Here is a 14,413-nt window from a genome sequence, read left to right as displayed (position 1 = left end):
TAACTACATGTTAATTTCAATATTACTTGAAAAAATAACTACATGTTAATTTCAATATTACCTGAAAAAATAACTACATGTTAATTTCAATATTACTTGAAAAAATAACTACATGTTAATTTCAATATTACTTGAAAAAATAACTACATGTTAATTTCAATATTACCTGAAAAAATAACTACATGTTAATTTCAATATTACCTGAAAAAATAGCTACATGTTAATTTCAATATTACCTGAAAAAATAACTACATGTTAATTTCAATATTACCTGAAAAAATAACTACATGTTAATTTCAATATTACCTGAAAAAATAGCTACATGTTAATTTCAATATTACCTGAAAGAATAACTACATGTTAATTTCAATATTTCCTGAAAAAATAACTACATGTTAATTTCAATATTACCTGAAAAAATAACTACATGTTAATTTCAATATTACCTAAAAAAAATAACTAAATGTTAATTTCAATATTTCCTGAAAAAATAACTACATGTTAATTTCAGTATCACATGAAAAAATAACTACATGTTAATTTCAATAATACATGAAAAAATAACTTGATTTCAGTATTATCTGAAAAAATAACTACATGTTAATTTCAATATTACCTGAAAAAATAACTACATGTTAATTTCAATATTACCTGAAAAAATAACTACATGTTAATTTCAATATTACCTGAAAAAATAACTACATGTTAATTTCAATATTACCTTAAAAAAATAACTACATGTTAATTTCAATAATACATGAAAAAATAACTTGATTTCAGTATTATCTGAAAAAATAACTACATGTTAATTTCAATATTACCTGAAAAAATAACTACATGTTAATTTCAATATTACCTTAAAAAAATAACTACACGTTGATTTCAGTATTACCTGAAAAAATAACTACATGTTAATTTCAATATTACCTGAAAAATAACTAAATGTTAATTTCAATATTACCTGAAAAATAACTACATGTTAATTTCAGTATTACCTGAAAGAATAACTACATGTTAATTTCAATATTACCTGAAAAAATAGCTACATGTTAATTTCAGCATTGCCTAAAAAACTAACTACATGTTAATTTTAATACATGTACATGTACATTGTATATGTTGATTTTGAAAAGATAACCATGTGTTTATTTCAGTATGGCCTCATTAACATAAAATATGCTATATTGCAAGAATTTGACCTGTCTTTATCTTGAATTAATTCTTAGCTTGTATTTCTACAGATCATATATTGTATTATGTACATGATCAGATAGTCACTTCAGTGAAAGCAAAACAAACTAAATACCTGCAAGGTGTTATATGAATATGTTTGGAAAATAGAACCCCACCCACCCTGTAAACCCCCCCCCCCCCCCCCCCTTAGAAATGAACATTGTTTTGAAATCTTGGCTAAAATGGAATTTCTAGAGCGAACATAGTGTTATATGGACTGTCCAGAAAAGATACATGTAGTCCGAGGGCTATGGGTTTGCAAATAGCATTGATCTTTACCTTAACGTATGTTAACTACAAATACAAGTGTTGGCTGATGATAATAATACACAAATAGTCCCTTCAGGGAAATTACTTTCTGATGTCGTACTGACAGTAATTATAGAAGCTGTCATTCGGCCGTTTAATTTGCATGGCCAATGTGCATAATTGGTAATAATGTCGTAAGGATTTCGTACAGCTCTGCCTTGATTTCTGGAGGGTTAAGTAAAAATAGCTTGCTAAAGAGCAATTGGATTGGGTGACTTTTAAATATAGCACTTCAGGTTTTACATTACGTGTTGTAGACTCGCTGGTTATGTTTAGGCGGTCAATCCATGTACATTACACAGAGTCAGGTGTTTCATGTGGTGTGCCTCCTCGGAGAAGACACTGAAAACAAGGAGATTTTGTCTTGAAGTGAACTAATTGCGTTCGAGTATATTTCACCGTTTCGTGTGTGTGGTGTACCTCGTTAGATATTTCTGAGAAGAAATGTACTGAGATCGAGTACATTACAACAAGGTGTTTGACGTGCCTCGACAGATTCTTCGGAGTAGACGTTCAGGAAAAGAAGATTTTGTCGTGAGATGTACTAACATCGTAATACGTAGGTAACTTAATTGAAATGAGTTGAACAAGATGCAGTAGATTGGGGTATAACGTATACAGTGATAACACAGTGTCGTGACATATGATGGCTTGTAGTGATTGTACTGTGATTATGTAGTGTCATGACGTATGAGGTGCTGTTCTAATCTACCTTGTCATCGCATCAATGTTGTGTAACATGTCGACAAGACTGTAAGAGTTCAGTCATGGCTAGAGTACTTATCATCTCTCCACTATTATCTTAGCTTCACTCAGATTGTATTTCACTGTGTGTACACATGTCAGTGAATTAATGTTTCTTTCCTACCTTTCTGTGATCGAGTGTTGGGTTACAAATGTCTTGGTCAAGCAACCATTGATTTGAATATCACACTGTATTTAAGGTATTCAACTAAGTATCTAGACTTGTATAACAGTGGGTTGATTTAAAATAATAATAAGTGTGATTTTTTTTTTTTTTTTAATTTTCACATGGTTTTGTAGTACTGAAGGATGATAAAGATATTTGTTTGTGTATATTTTGCAACAGGAGTTTACCTCTATGGCCTAACAAAAAAAAATTGTGTGGTTCCGATTACGCTCAATTTTAGAATAGGTGGGGTTGGTAGATTTTTTATTTTATGTTATTTTATTTTTCTGTGTGAGTGTCTAGTTCAGGTTTTCCGTTGCTTTCCAGATGGTCTCTGTGTTGTTTATTTCTTCCTATCAGATGTACATCCATTACAGATTGGAAGAATAGTTTTAGAGTGTCTTTTTAAGTTGATTGTCAGTTTCCGCATCCACTATTTCTCATGAGACTTTACAGTGTTTGCGATTTTATTATTTTTTTCTTGAATACGCAGAAATAAAAGTTTAGGGTCGGCATTGAAAAGCTAGGTGGGGTAGGGTAACTGGAACCAAACAATTATTTTTTTTAGGCCTAAGAGGAAACTGTGCAGTGAATGAAAATGCTCAATATGCAACTTTCATAAATTACTAGTATGTTATTGTTGTAAACGCATACATATACAACTGCTGGCATCAGACCGTAGACAAATGGATCTTTTACAAATAAGGAAGGTAAACAAATTAATTGGATTAATAACACTTGGCACAGCATGTTGGAACAGCAGAGGTTTGTATTACATTTCATGGTTTGATAAATACAGTTGTATGGCCTCTTTATATGTACATGAAATGCCATGGGAACTAATTTGTTTGTAAACATGAACTATTATGTAAATAGGCCATACAAACTGTTCTTATGAAATGTACATCAATATGTGATATAAGTCTCTGTACTTCCAACACATCGTATTGTGTCAAGTGTTGTAAATCCAAATCAGTTTTGTGCTTTTACTGTTTGTAACAGGTTCCGTTCGTTGTAACTGTGTAGAGGCAAGGAACCTAGTAATGGGGGGGGGGGGTGTTATATAGCTTTCCGGTTTATTTAGAAAATAATGGGGGGGAGGGGGGGGGGGGGGGGGGGGGTAAAAGACCCGGGAACAGGGATAGATTTATTTTTGTATTTTGTGAATTTTATTCGCTGCACCTGTTCTCTCCAACCTTATATTTTGGATTTATATCGACAGAAAACAGTAAAATCAATGCTTACAGTGCACTGTTATATACTTGTAGCTTAAATAATTATGTTAACTAGCTACAAGTTGCACAAATATTTATTTCCATATAATATACAACATTGTGTATTTCTGAAAACTGAAATCTACAACTGGGTGTAAAAAGTTTGATTTGCAACTACAGGTAACATAAATTATGATATAAATTATCATTTATTTTCACATATATTGTGTCAAGTGTGACAGTTTTGGATACTGAAATATATTATCATGAAATATATTATCAGCGATTCTGTAGGTGCAAATGTCCAATTTGTAACTTCACTAAATCGTTATTGGAGGTCGTTCTTTTTCTAAAATAAAGTGTAGCAGTCGATTAATATTGTTCAATTTCCAACCTGCATGAATGAGAAACCAATGTTGTACACAGCATCATGAGTACATATCGATGATACTATCATTTCATAATTGTGGTCTGAATAACATAGAAATGCCAATTAAAGGCAGAAGGAAATTTTGAACCAGTTGAATTTTCCCAAATTTTAGCAATAAATGATAATTTTTTCCTCAAATACGCACTTGTCAGGTAGCCATCCGGCAATCCCTGGCATGATGTTATTCAAATACTGCCATAGAGGGCATCATTTTTTTTTTAAATTTCACCAGACAGAAGAATTTTAGGGTAGGTCGGGTTATGAAAAACCTAGAATTAAGTAAAGCAGCCCAAAGCAAAGAATAATAAAAACAATGTTATGAATTATAAACACATGAACCTTTATCCAAAGTATCAATGTACTGAATTCTTGGAAAAGTTGAAAGCTTTAGGATATCAAAAAATCTGTTTGGTATTCATGTCACCTAGAAGCAGAGAAGGACATGCGTTAACAATGTATTATATTACCATTCCTTGTAGAAAACATGTACAGAAATGGAGAACATCGGAAATACAGAATACTTAGGTGTTATTCGCCAATATTTTTCTACGTTCAGCCAAGGAATATATATAAGAGAGACCTAAGGGGTGTTTTGTCACTACGAGTCTCTAGACAAGTAGTGACAACCCTTAGGTCATGAGTATTTTCTGGCTGAATGAAGAAAAATATGGAGAATAACATAATTATACCAGCACCAGTAATATCAAAGAAAATTCGGGGAAAGTCGCATCAATTTTGAAAGTTTTGACTCATATTTTGAAAACAGCAGCACCAGCGATGTAGACACACGCTTTCATGACGTAGAACGACCAGAGTGTATATTCCGTATTTTTTTGTTCTAAATGGCTCGTGCATGGTATAATTTGAAAAGTCATTGAATATGGCATGGCTTACTGCTGTATTGAGTATTCATACTGTATGTAAGCAGAGAACAAGCGAACAGTTTAATTCCAGATGGAAAACATGTACAGAATATCGAGAAAAAACTTGTCTGAAAAGTCCTACAGTACAGTATATCACTTTAAAAAAAATTTTGTTGAGCATGCACGTTTCTTGCACGTGAGAATGAGCAGTGTTTTACGCCTCAATTCCATATGAAAAAAGATGTATTGAATATTGGGAAAAAGAAGCAATTGTCTCGGAAGTTCTTCAGTATGGATTATCGCTGTACAAAAATATGCTTTAAGTGTTCATGCCGCTTGTAAGCAAAGAAAAGGGAAACTGTGAATTGTTAAGAATTGATTTTAGGAAATCAGTCCAAACATGTATAAATAGAAAATACAAGACGATAAGTCATTGATTGCATTTTGTAATATATTTAGCTAGATTTGATCTATTTATAAATGTATACTGTATCAAGGCTTATTGAATTTATCCAATTATAGCAAGGCTTATTCGATTATCAACATGGCGTACTGTAAAGATATAATAACATGTACATATATGTATATATTACAACATTGTAACTTGGAACACAGTCATACATTCAGTATGGTTCTAATCGGAATGGTCGTTTGATTCTGAATAGGAAATGCGTACAACTGATCACCAGGAGTCACTTTGTTTGACCAATTAAATGCAGCTACTGGCTAATTTGCATACTAGTAACTTATAGGAATTATTTGATTCGGCCAACTAAACACAGCTACTGGCTAATTTGCATACTATACAACTGATCACCAGGTGTCACATTATCTGTCCAATTAAATGCAGCTACTGGCTAATTTGCATACAATAGAACTGATCACCAGGTGTCACATTATCTGACCAATTAAATGCAGCTACTGGCTAATTTGCATACAATACACAAACACAGTTGTAAGTTTATTTACATATAGATATTTATCAAATTACATAATGTTCATTCAACCAATAACAATTTCTTAAAATATTAAAATATTAAAATCTAAACAAAATACAATCTCTTATCCAATTTTTAAAAAAATTAAATTTGAAAAAAATTTTAAAATAATTTTTTTTAAATGATTGGTATTATTCTTGTTTGCTGTATTCAGGAACAAAATCTAATTTCGACGTTTGTTTTCCAAATATAAAATATTTTAATGGAAATAAGGGTCTATAATTTATATGAAAATTGTAACTTACATTGTTAGTATTCTATAGCGACTCATATACATGTAGGTACAAAATAATTGAAGCAATGTCCATTCAGAATGGTTCTGAATCGATGCCAGAGTTTGCCTTGAATGCAATATTTTCTAAATTGGAAATGAATTACCGCTTACATTTTCCACGGTGTTATGTAGTTAATTTAACTGTCACACTCAAACTCTGTAATTACGTTGAGGGCAGATCATATGAAACGACGGTGACTGTCTTATTACGACAGAAAATAGATTGTCTATCAACAGAAGAATAACCTAATTAGATGTAGTCTTCTCTTGTGCTCCTCGAAAGAAAAAAAAATCCTCGGTTGTCAGACCCAGATGTTAGAAGTAACAAGGTACAAGGCTTTCTCTTATAGCTGAAAGGAGATGCTTTCACACCACAGTTTGATAGCCATTGATAAATATAGGATATCGTGAATACATCGATTCAATACTGCTGTGTTTAAAAATAGTGAGTCCGTCAATAATCCAATTTTCTTTGCCAGTTGGATATGAACATTGTTCAATTTCTCACAGAATGTTAGTAAGTATACATATATGTTTTCTGAAATGTTACTAGGTGTTTAAGGACTGCATTTACGTCAGCAAGTTGCGAGTCACACACGTAAAAAACCACATGGTAGTTGTCGACGATATTACCCAATTCAATTTACCTGTAAGGGCATTTATAGCAAGGAGGTCATGCTAAGAGTGATATCGAAATCAATATATGGAAGTAGTGATGCAGTTAATAATTCATGTGTGGGATGATAGCTTCTTTTTTTTTAAAAAGGCAATGATATTATATCATTGGAAGGTATATCCATGCTTTTGTACAGGTAACGTAGTACGGAAAATTCTGATTTTTGTTATTCATGAATTGTAGTTAGAGTTAAACTCGTGGGAATATGTAGTTACAATGTACATGTAGATGTAGGAGAACAGAACGTGATGTGCAGACAACTACTTGGTTATAATCTAATGTGCTTTTGCTGTGTTGGATCGGTTTTCAGTCAAGACATGATATTTCAATTTATCTTGGGTTCTTTCTCCTCTGCTTTGCAGTTTTGGAAAACGCACATCAGGGAGTGGCCGAAGAGGAAGCGAATGCCTGATTCTAGAGCCATCTGAGATGCTCGTGGTAAGTACAAACAGTTCTCATAACCAGAGCTAGTACTTTGAATTTTATTTTAAACAGTGCAAAGTGAAAGGAAATGGATATTTTGTGACCGTACAAGACTGTTGTGAGAATCCACACTGTCACATAGTGTAGGGCGGAATCTGAAATGTTTGAACAGTGTTTTAAACGTGCTTCAACGTTTGTCATTGAGAAAGATTACCTTTCTGATAATATTTTCTGAGTTAAAATTTCTGACACGATGAACAATAAACATCACTGTAGATAATTAAAGGGATATTGACCAACTTGAGATCTTTAGTCCCCGCCGGACGAAGTCCGGGACGGGGACTTATGGATTGGGTTCCGTCCGTCCATCCGTCCAGAGCCGTTTCTTGGAAATGCCTGGACCAATTTTTTTCAAACTTGTACGTCAATTTGTTTCATGATACTATCCAATATGGCCGCCTAGCAGCCATTTTGTTTGCGAATTTTCCATGTCCAAAGCCATAACTCAGACATGCTTGAACAGATCTCATTCAAAGTTGGTATTAGCACAGTGTTCTATGACATACAGGTGTATATCCATTTTCGTCATGATACAATCCGGTATGGTTGCCTGGCAGCCATTTTGTTGGCGCAGTTTTCATGTCCAAAGCCATAACTCAGACATGCTCGAGCAGCAATTCAGTCCCAGGGTTAAAGGCCAGGGTTTCAATCTTAGGGTTAAAGGCCAGGATTTCAATCCCAGGTTCTTGCATTAGTGTTATCTTTATCATTTGCACCATAAGGATTACATAGTATCATTCTTGTATTCTCGACCAACTTTCTGTATGCTCCACTAGACTGTTTTTCACACGAAACTTTTAAATCATAATCAAAACTGGGATTTTGTAATACCATCACCACTGAAGTTGACTAAGATGTCAAATATGGCTACAGTTGGGTCAATAAAAAGACTTAGACTATCTCACAGTCTCGAGAGCATTGTTAGCAGAAAGGACTGTTTTGTGTGTACCAATATCTATTGCATAGTTGTACTTGAAAGTCCTTGTACTGTGCGCCATCATCAACCACATACAAATGTAGAGCTAACAATTCGTTGACGTGTTGGCCGTCGCAATAAGACAGAGCATCGCAGTAACACGTCAACGAATGGTGAGCCCTATGTAGCCAGTTAGGGCGCACAGGACAAGATATTCGAGTACAATTATGCGATAGGTATTGGTACATCCAAAACAGCCCTTTATGCTAGTGACTCTCTCGAGACTGTGAGCTTAACACAGACTATGCAACTGGTACATGCATGGATAATCCTGAAAGGGAATACTGCCTGTTGCAATTACAGACATCAATCCTCGTAACTATCAGCTTTCACTGTTTTAGGGTGACTCCTATGTCATCTAGTTCTAGTCCAGTGGGAATATACCATATAATTCATGTATAAGTTTAGGGCAGTGTGCTCTGTATTTTCTGATATGTTGTGATGATGTTTGAATGGATAGAATGGTCCGCTCGGAATCTGCAGGTTGTCAGTTCACCTCCCTATTGCTGTTTGTTTCTGAAATGGCTAATGTCAGTTCACCTCCGACTCTCCCTGTTGCCGTTTGTTTCTGAAATGACTAATATCCTTACGCAATAGCTAATAATATCCTTGAAACATACATAGTTATGCTTAGACTGTCGACAGTCGCTCGCGCCTTTTTTCCATACGTTTTATCTAAACTCCGGTCCGGCGCAACACTAGTAATAGTATAATCGCAAACTGATTTCAAGGGCCGTATTGCGAAGGCCCAAGCGACTGTTGTCCCTTGCCGCGCCCTCATGCGATAACAATAGGAACATTCAGTTTGTAGACTATTGACATTTAGGTCATAGTTCACAAAGCTTGTCAATCAAAATGAACATGGCGTAGTCACCAAGCGAGTCAACACATCGAGACGCATTGGAAAAACTTTGATACTCGCACTTGAAAGACTTTCAGAGAAGAATTATAGATACCTATGTCTCTGGGAAAGATGTTTTCGTTAGTGTACTGACAGGAAGTGACAAGTTCATAGCCTATGAAGCCCGGGCTATGAAGTCGCAGGCCTGTGGGTTATACTTCCATGCTCCGATCGTTCTCGCGATACAGCTAACAACATCTAGTCTGCAATTGTCCCAGTAGTATCCTCATTGATACAATGATAGCTCTAATATAATCCCGTATATAAACGGCGAAGGCCCTTTTATTTGTGGTAATTTTGCTAAACAATAGGGAAGTGGTAACAACCTTGCGGGCGACCCAAAGGTTCACCCCCCCCCCCCCCCCCCCCCACATCAACAACAAAAATCACATAAAAAGAAAACATCAAGGAAAAGACACAACAAACTGTCATATCATATAGCATCGTGATAAAGATTACGTAAATTGACTCCTCAATCGGTATCTGAAATAATGGGGTACAATAGCTTTAGGTATATATAGACTCAGTACTCTGTGGAGGCACTAGTTGAAGACGTGTCGGATCGGAGCACGATCTCCGTGCCGTGGTAAATATGGAGGCACTTTTCTGTTTCAGGTAGAACGTCTACCATTTGCACATTATCTGCGCCTCACTATCAAACATTTTATACATGAATATTATTACTATATAATATGCTAGCTGCAGTCGAGGGAAGGTAAAAAAGGTGTCCAAAACATCTGTTGCTTGACTGGAGTGTCGGTCGGAGTTGGTACAATAAGTCGACTTCCGTAGCACTCTCTCGCTCCAGTACCACTGTAACAGCTAGCTGCATGCTAAACAAGGCAATAGACTAGTGAGCATGACAATGTATCGGGCGTCGAGTTTGTCAACGACGTCATTTACGAATGTTATAAAAACGCGCGGTTTCAAGCTTTAACAAAGAAAGATAGGAAAGGAAAAAGTACTTGATTATGACCATCAAAATGCATTTACGAGGTCAAATTTGCGCTGCAGTTTACGTGTGTTGCACGTTGAGTAACCTTACATTGAACTGTATGCAAATTATACGATAGAGTACCGCCCCATTAAATGACGTCACATCATGAATAAGTAATAGCAAGGGAGATGCGGCAAGGGACAACAGTCGCTCGGGCCTTCGGCCCTCGACCTCGGGCCTTCGGCCCTCAATTTGCGATTAGACTAGTGTTGCGCGGGATCGGAGTTTAGATAGAACTTTGGGCAAAAAAGGCGCGAGCGACTGTCGACAGTCTAAGTTATGCTGAAACATACATGGCAGTGCAAATATAGATATATATATATATAACTTAATTCAAAAGAATAAGGATGTACTGTAATAAGTCATTACTCAGAGTTTCATGCTTTGAGTGATCATCAGACGACTAAATTGGGATTGTCGAGGTCGACACAAAAATATACACTTAATGTTTGTGGGGGGTTTACTTCTAATTCTATAGTTGGCGAGCGAGTATTTGCCGTCATGGCGACATTTCGAGACCAGCTCGGATTTTTGTTCAGTATCATACTCTTGGCAGCATTAATTATACATAGTTTCTCAGTTAAACAGAGATTACAATGCTGATATATACATATATATATCGGAACACCCACGTTACTGAATATGTGATACTTTGATGTTCCAAAAATTAAATCTTAGACTCAGAAATAAATACATGCTATGTATGGTATCATTGTAGCATGATAAGAAGAAATTATCCAGTCACACAGAATCAGAAGGGCTGCCCAGTCCACGCTGCTGAACCTGTGACAAATCATAAAATCTTCATCCTAAAATAGAGAAATTGAAAGAGAACTAGAAAGAAATCAACAGAACAGAAATGTACATTATAATGCTTATATTGTGAAGGATTTCTTTTACATGGAATGTGTGTGTGTGTGTGTGTGTGTCTGTGTCTGTCTGTCTGTGTGTGTGTGTGTGTGTGTGTGTGTGTGTGTGTGTGTGTGTGTTCTGAGGTACCAAATTTTATCTTCGTTGATCAATCTCAAATTATCTAGATTGAAATTGACGTCAATGACCTGTTCTTTGTTATGAAACCAGACATAGATTTCCTTCACCATCACTACCTTTGAAACTCTAATTACAGACTCTGCTATTGAACGAGACACAAAATAGTGTTGTCATTCGAGACCACAATTATTACAAAATAGCTTTTTCGCTGAATCAGGGTCTGGTCAAAACAATTGAAAGTAATACTTTGAAAATTGAAACATTCCCAGACCTAAGAACATGTACATTTCACAAGCCGGAAATTGATCACATGTCCATAACTTTTGTTGGTTGTCATGGAAACGTTTAATCTTACAGATGGCAGTTCCTCCTCGGAAATAGACTATCAGAACTTGTGTAGTGGCTAAGAATTTACAAATGAAAAGAGTGTGTCAAGATGGTGTGTTTAGTTTTCAAATGTGACTTTACTTCTGTGCTCAAGACATACTTGTAATTTATGTAGTTACATCACAGTCTGGATGCTAACTAAACCACGTCTAGTCAAAGTCCCTTAATCAGCACAAAAAGTTGTTCATCCAGTCAGTGAACCCCAACTGTTATAGTGATGTAAACAGTGTATAAGTAACATCCTGAGCAGACAAATATACCATATTTGGACATTACATAATAAACACTAACTTTATGAGGGACTGTGTTATTGGTTAGAATTTTGTGATTGATTAACAAAGACATGATGTTAATGACTGTGTGGGTGGCTGTGGATGAATTGTAAATTTCATCTCATGCATCTCAGGACTTGTAGAGTAACGACTTTGACTATACTGTGAGTGGAGGTGTAAATGGTAACGATACCATATAGGAACTAGACTAGTGGAGGGTAAACTGTAACGATACCATATACAATGTAGGAACTAGACTAGTGGAGGTATAAATCGTAACGATACCATATAGGAACTAGACTAGTGGAGGTGTAAATCGTAACGATACCATATAGGAACTAGACTAGTGGAGGTGTAAACTGTAACGATACCATATACAATGTAGGAACTAGACTAGTGGAGGTATAAATCGTAACGATACCATATAGGAACTAGACTAGTGGAGGTGTAAATCGTAACGATACCATATAGGAACTAGACTAGCGGAGGTGTAAATCATAACGATACCATATAGGAACTAGACTAGCGGAGGTGTAAATCGTAACGATACCATATAGGAACTAGATTAATGGAGGTGTAAATCGTAACAATACCATATAGGAACTAGACTAGTGGAGGTGTAAATCGTCACGATACCATAGGAACTAGACTAGTGGAGGTGTAAATCGTAACGATACCATATAGGAACTAGACTAGTTAACTCTGTCTAATGAGAATAAAACCTCATACAAGCCACACACATTGAATGTGTTCAAATAAAAATGGGTTTTTTATACCATAGTTCTGTATTATTACAACTTGTATCTACACGTACATCACTTGGTTTTGCAGCGTTTGAAATATGAGTAGTTTGCGTGTAGGCTATGATCGATTTATTCTACTCATCTCAGAGATATTTTGATGAGTTGTACAGCGACTTAATTTATAATGGAATATTGGTGAAATCAATTAATCTTATCTTACATATATCATTGTAAGTACCACTGAAATAATTATTATACTATCATTATTTTATCCTGTGTCTATCCAACCTACTCAGATGCTCCAGGCTCTAAAAACAGTCGTGATAATCGTAACCAAGAATATGAGATAGGTGAATTTTATAGAAAGGTTGAACCCTTAGAATCTTTATCTAAAATTTACAGATAAGTTGAACCCCTCAAAACCAGCAAGAATGTGTGTGTGGGGGGGTGGGGGGGGGGGGGTTCTCATTTCAAATTGATTCAATTAAATCATTTCAATCTAATTCAGTGCATTTTTGGGTCAGAGAATCGATTTTGGCTCAGTTCCATACAAAATTCTATATGTGGACAGCTTGACAGGGCTTAAATTTAATTGTAAATGGAATCCGTAACTCTTCATATGAACCAAAAATAAAACAGAAAAAAATCAGATGTGGTTTCAAGTCTTGTTGTAATCTGCAGACAGTTTCAATTTTGATGTGACAAATTATTTATTCTCACCTTTTATTTTTGTTAAGTTCATCGATTTTATCATGTCCTTCTTTGCACTTTCTGGTCATATAAAAGTTCAATTCCTGTACAATACATTTACCCACGGGTGATTCAATACTGTCCACGGTGTATAATATTTATAATATGAATATATCATTATATCTAACAAAATGTTCAGTTTTTCAAAAATGGCAGCTTTGATAGCTTCAGAGGTTCCAAAACTTATTAATGATTTTATCTGTTTTTATACTGTCATCTTTTATATCTTAACGTATCAAATTTAGCTAAGTGAAGCTAATAGCCTATCAGATGATCAAAAGTCAAATGGCAGAAAAAGTACTAAAACGTCTTAGGCTGATAGTATGTACATGGTCCTGGAACTATGATAGTCGAATGGTTGTAGTGGCTGACTTAGAATCTACAGGTTGTGAGTTTGTGTCTCGGTGTTGCTGTTTGTTTCTGAATGGCTGAAATCTTGTGGCAAGATTTGAACCATGATTGTACCTCAGTCAACCCAGCTGTATATTTGGGGACCTGGTAGGATAGAGGTTGCAATGTGAATGCTATAATCCTATTTGATTATAAAGGCTGCAATGGATTGTATGCCCCCCCCCCCCCCCCCCCCCCCCGGGAGTTGAGGAAGTATAAAGGGCTGCTGTGCTACATGTATGTATACTAGGGATGATACTTTTAAAGCATTACACTTTGAAGTTTGAGCACAGTGTGAGAAAGCGCCACATAAAAACTAACATTATTATTATTATTATTATTATATACTGTACTACTGTACTTTGAAATTGATGCTACATTTTTTGGCACACAAATTTCCATTACTACAATTTTAACCCTTGTTAACTATTTTGGGGAATTCAGGCACATTTCATGTACTTATAACCACCTGTAAAAAGATACTGTGAATGTGAACTTAACCTAAAAGTGTGTTATTGACGGTAAAATCACAGAAAATTCAGATGCAATGATGACTACACAAAGTGTCAGGTGCCATTTGTAAACAACTGTACCCTACCCGTAACCCCCGTAAGCCA

General features: G+C 35.4%; 1 protein-coding gene across 13 annotated transcripts in view; it reads left to right on the top strand.

The window, feature by feature from the left end:
* The window catches only part of LOC144451998 (rap guanine nucleotide exchange factor 2-like), a 53,417-nt gene that overhangs the window by 5,529 nt on the left and 33,475 nt on the right, over positions 1 to 14,413 (top strand). For all 13 annotated transcript variants that reach the window (XM_078142963.1, XM_078142971.1, XM_078142966.1 and 10 more), the window contains exon 2: positions 7,270 to 7,345. In XM_078142963.1, the coding sequence (XP_077999089.1) occupies positions 7,270 to 7,345 (76 nt within the window). The remainder of the gene's footprint in view (positions 1 to 7,269; positions 7,346 to 14,413) is intronic.

Source organism: Glandiceps talaboti, chromosome 22 (genome assembly GCF_964340395.1).
Source record: "Glandiceps talaboti chromosome 22, keGlaTala1.1, whole genome shotgun sequence".
NCBI lineage: Eukaryota > Metazoa > Hemichordata > Enteropneusta > Spengelidae > Glandiceps > Glandiceps talaboti.
This window is presented reverse-complemented; position numbering and strand designations above follow the sequence as displayed.